This window comes from Corvus brachyrhynchos, unplaced genomic scaffold (assembly GCF_000691975.1).
Source record: "Corvus brachyrhynchos isolate BGI_N302 unplaced genomic scaffold, ASM69197v1 scaffold141, whole genome shotgun sequence".
Taxonomy (NCBI): Eukaryota; Metazoa; Chordata; class Aves; order Passeriformes; family Corvidae; genus Corvus; species Corvus brachyrhynchos.
This window is the reverse complement of record NW_008236186.1, coordinates 27,434-32,250: the sequence shown is the minus strand read 5'-3', so window position 1 is coordinate 32,250 and position 4,817 is coordinate 27,434. Positions and strand designations below refer to the sequence as shown.

The following is a 4,817-nucleotide window of genomic DNA, read 5'->3' as shown; positions in this document are numbered from 1 at the left end:
AGCTGCTGGAGGTGCCCAGAGCAGCCTCCCCAGTTCACTGCTGTGCCCTGGGAAGATTTCAGAGTCCTTCAGTAGGTGTAGTCTCTCTCCTCCTCCTTGGAGCTGGGTTGTGGGCCCACCTCCAGGGCCTCAGTGGAAAATTCTCCCAATGTGTTCTGATGTTGAAACAGTCCAGAAGAGAAGGGAAAAACTGAAGTTCCAGGAAAACAAAGTTCAACTCTCCATCTCCCTCCAGAGAAAGGAGCTGAAAGCTGGCTGAAAAGCAAGCAGGGTGCTTCCTCCACTCTTTCTGCTGCAGGAGGACACGGAGGAGTGTGTGTCTGTGTCCTTGAACAACTGCTTTGTAAGGTTCACTCGGCTTTTTCCTCTCCCCCCTCTCAGGCTCAGTTTAAAGGCACAGAATTAATTTCTGGGCCCAGAGCAGCGATAGGGGATACAACATCATAAAGTCACCCCAAGACAGGGGTTTTGGTGCGCACTGGGCACTTCTCCATGATCAAATCTGGAAAATCTGGGTCAGTTTCATGGGCTTTGAGCCACAGCCCAAGGTGCCCCAGTGCTAACGAAGGACTCACCGTGCTCACAGCAGTACCCCCCAGTACCAGGGAATTCCTTCTTCCCATGGCTGTCTGCTCCAGGGAGGTGGGAGGAAGGTAAGTCCATGCTGGCCAGCTGCTTTTCCTCACTTGGGGTCCAATTTGTGGCCGTTCTGCCATAATTCCTCCCCAAAACTTGGCTGGTGCAGGACAAACCCCCAGCAGCACGTTCACAAGGATGGGGCTGTCCCTTCCCCTTTCCCTTCCCATTCCACTTTCCATTCTGCCTCCCCTTCTTTTTGCCTTCTTTTTCCCTCACAACCCCCAGCCCTGCTGACCCATCATGAGGCACAAATCCCAGGATCATCATCACTGTTTTATTACTTCAGTCTCATGTGCTTCCCTTCCCATCTGGAGAGGACTTTGATCCTGTTCCCAAGCTTTTACCAGCAGACAGAAGGACTTTGCTGCTGCCAAAGGAGCATGTGCTCATGCCACCAGTGCCTTGGGGCAATGGGGGGAGAGCAGCACCCAAACATTGGGAATGCTGGGGGGTCAGGGTCCTGCTGCTGCCAGGGGTGACTTTGGAATCACTGGACAGCCTGCAAGCACCACTGCTCTCAGACAGCTCTGGGGGCTGCAGGTGGAGGTTGATGAGCCTGCTGGGATCAAGCAGCAGCACCCCCGGCTGCTGGGCCATGCTGGTACCTGCTGGTGCCACCTGTTTTAGGGTTATCTTGAGTTCTCTCCTGGCCATGGCTGCTCAGAGCAGCTCTTGGGGACCTTCTTCATGGCCAGGGACCAGCACTGGACATGATGGTGGAAGGTGATGCACTTTTTTTGTGGGGGTGAGGTCCAACATGATCTGTCTGGGAATGGGAACAGCATCTTCTTGGATTGAAATCCCTCCGTTTGGCAAAGAGACGGATCTGCTACAGGTGCGTGAAAGCTGAGAGTGAGTTAGAGGTGCTGTGGTGAGGAGTGGGGGTCCCTGGTGGTGGGACAGTGGGCCTTAGTCTCCCTTCTTGGAGCTGGTGGCCTGCAGGCGCATCTTCAGCCACACCATGTCCAAGTAGAGGTTGCGCTTCAGGACAGTGCTGGCACAGATGATGGCTCCTTGCAGGGCTCCCATGAAACCCCCCAGGCACAAGTCCTGCCCTGAAAGGAGGCAGCAGCAGATGTGGCGCTGCTGTGAGCAGCTCTCACTCCCCATTCCATCCCAGCCAACCATCAGTGGTGGTTCAGGCATTACCTTCCCCACATTCCAGCTGCCCCCACTCCACCCCTGGAATCTGAACCCACAACCCTCTCCCTGTCTGACCATTCCTTCTCTCCAGCAGGAAAAGGGCTTCATCCTGCCTTGGGCAAGGAGACAACCTCCCAGAGCTGGAGGAGCACAGCCCTCTCCTCCTCCCCGTGTGGGACCATGGAACTCCGCTTTCCCAGCGGTTCTTCCATTGCCCCACAGCATCGCAGTGGCTCTTCCCTTTATTGCATTTCAGGATTGAAGGCTTTCTCCCCCCCCATCCTGCTCCCCCAGAGCTGTCCTCATCTGAGAATGCTGGTGGCCCCGTCACCTGTCAGGTAGAGGTTGGGCACGGCCGTCTCTGCCCGCACGGCAGCAATGGCTTTGTCCTGCAGGCGGGGAATGCCGTGGTCGGCGCCGTAGAGCTCCCCGCGGGGACTGGCGATGTAGTGCTGGTTGGTGAGGGGAGTCCCGCTGGAGAGGTACTCGATCTGCGGGGGACAGGGGACAGGGTGGTCTGCAGGGGTAGCAGGACCGGGGGCCATTGCAGGAACCCAGGTGTGGGGCTGGGACAGGTCTCCTCGCAGACCCTGGGGGGGTGGTTCTGGCCAGGTTTTGTCCCAGGATGTTTCTGAAGGATCATCCTGGGATGGTCATCCAGGTCTGCCCAGGTTGGATGGGGCTGGGAGCAATTTGGTCTAGTGGAAGGTGTTCCTGCCCATGACAGGGGGTGGAACTGGGTGAGCTTTAAGGTCCCTTCCAACCCAAACCATTCCATGATGCCATGGTCACTCGCCTTTGCACCATGACGAGGCAGCAGTGATGGGTTGGTGCCACACTGGGCCTCATGTGCAGCAGGTCCAGCCCCAGCTCCAATGCTGGGTGGGTAGAGGGGACCCAGAGAGGAGCTGGAAGACCCCTGAACCCTGAGTTTAAGACCCCTGAACCTTGTGTTTCCTCACCCGGCCCTCGATGCGAGGGTAGAGCTTGAAGACAGTCTGCATGATGGCATCCACAAAAGTCTTCTTCAGGTCCTCATAGTCATCCCCCCGCTTGTGGACCTGCTTGTCCTTCCACTCCTCAAACCACTCGTACCTGGCGAAGGTGACGATGGCCAGCGTGGATTTACCTGCGTGAGGACAAGTCTGGGGCGCTCGTCCCTCTGCCCACCCTCATCCCACCCTGTCGCTGCCCCAAACCCGGGAGATGTCCCCAGATCTTTGGGGTTCCATGTCCTCCATCCAGATATCCCAAAGACCACGTTCCATGAGCCCTGTGCTCAGCGGCTTTGATCATGTACAGCTGAGTAGAAACTCCTTGTTTGGGGTCCCCAAACCCCAACAAGAGCTTTGAAGCCTCTCACAAGCATTTGTGGCTGGGTGTCAGCCTTACCTGGGTGCCTCATTTCCCAGGTGGGGTCCTTGGCTGATGGAGAGGTGACAAAGAGGAGAGGGATGTTGTTGGCAGCTTCTTCTCTGGACGAAGCCAGGTAGCGCTTCATCCTGCATGAGAGGGAAGGGCTGAGCTGGGGCTCGATGCACACCTTCCCCTGAATCCTCCTTAGGGCCAAATCCCCATTTTCTGAGTCACTGCCCAGGAATTCATCTCCTTACGCTCAACGAAGCACATCCAAGGTGAAGCCAAACCTACATTCCATCCAGGTCATTCCCTGGGAACATGAAGTAGTTGGTGGCTTCCAGCCCCAACTCTTCCCTCGAGCCGCTGAGGCCGACGAAGACGGTGAAACCCCCCTCCCCATGGGTCACCATGCGGAGCTGGGACTGGATCTCTGCAGTATGGAGGGAAAAAGGCGAATTAGTCTGTTCTGGGGGAAATCAGGCTTTTCTAGGATCCTCAGCTACAAAGAAGTGGTTTCTCCAATCCTGACCCCTTCCCTCCAATGCTGACCCTTCCCAACCACACAACCATCCCCCTTCCACCCAGCTGTGCCCCTTCCCACCTACCTCTGTCCTCTTCCACACAACCATTCCCCTTCCCCCCATCCATGGCCCTTCCATCCATCCTTGCCCCTTCCAGAAGATTTTCTGTCAAATTCCACAAATTTCGGGGCCCTGCACTGTGTTTTTAAGGGAATCCTCGCACCAAACTGGGACTTTGCAAACTACACCCAACTTGGGCCAATTAATTTAAGCTTAATTAAAACCCCTGTGAAGAAATGAGCGGCCAGGGCTGGGCTTTGAGGGCTGTGGCACAGGAGCAACAGGGGGTTTGCCAATGTTAATTGATAAATCCCCTTTCCAATGAGGCTTAGGATGGGATTAATGCTGTAACCCCACCGGAGCCCAGCGCTGATGCGGTACCTGGCAGAGCCCGCGCCTCCGCTGGCAGCAGCCTCTCGTAGGTGTTGAAGATCCCAGCATCCGAAATGACCACGGGAGCAAAGATGTCCACCAAATCTTGGCCTTTTTTGACACTCACACCTGGGAGGGAAAACCCAGAGGGTGAAGAATGAGGTGCTGGTGAAAGGAGCCCCACTTCGGGGAGCAGCCCCACGCCCTGTTCCGGGCCGGTGCTCACCACAGGCTCTGCCCTGGGGGTCCAGCAGGATCCTCTGCACTGGCGCCTTCCCAAACACGTTGCCTCCAGCCTTCCGGATCACGGGAATGATGTGGAAGGCAATTTCCCCAGCCCCACCCTTGGGGTACCAAGCGCCATGGAGGAAGTGGTTCACCAGGATGCTGTGCATGGAGAAGCTGGCCTTGGAGGGGAGCACACCTGGGAAAAGGGGCAGGGTTTGGGCAAATCATGAGTTTGGGGCTTATCCTGAAGATTTCAGGAGGAGGAACACCCTGGATATGACACTGGGAGGAAGGTGAGGAGCCTGGAGGAGCAGGGAGGATGTCGGGTGTGGGTGTCCCCATGGCAAAGCCTGTGGTCACCAACGTGACCAAGTCATGGGGGGCTGTAAGCCAAGCCCAGGTGCTGGGATGGAGGGAAGGGGGAGGCTCAGGGGCTATCGGGGGAATATTCCCTTGTGCAGGAATGATGTCACCCCATCGGGAAGGAGAAGAGCA

General features: G+C 56.7%; 1 protein-coding gene across 1 annotated transcript in view; it reads right to left on the bottom strand.

Annotated features, from left to right (window-relative positions):
• Positions 1-891: 891 nt before the first annotated feature.
• Positions 892-4,817, bottom strand: part of RETSAT (retinol saturase) — a 6,422-nt gene continuing 2,496 nt past the window's right edge. The window contains exons 5-11 of the mRNA XM_017738672.1: positions 4,321-4,518; positions 4,104-4,223; positions 3,433-3,571; positions 3,175-3,284; positions 2,745-2,911; positions 2,114-2,273; positions 892-1,694 (exon numbers count right to left, since the gene is read on the bottom strand). Coding sequence (XP_017594161.1) covers positions 1,549-1,694; positions 2,114-2,273; positions 2,745-2,911; positions 3,175-3,284; positions 3,433-3,571; positions 4,104-4,223; positions 4,321-4,518 — 1,040 coding nt within the window. The 3' untranslated portion in view covers positions 892-1,548. The remainder of the gene's footprint in view (positions 1,695-2,113; positions 2,274-2,744; positions 2,912-3,174; positions 3,285-3,432; positions 3,572-4,103; positions 4,224-4,320; positions 4,519-4,817) is intronic.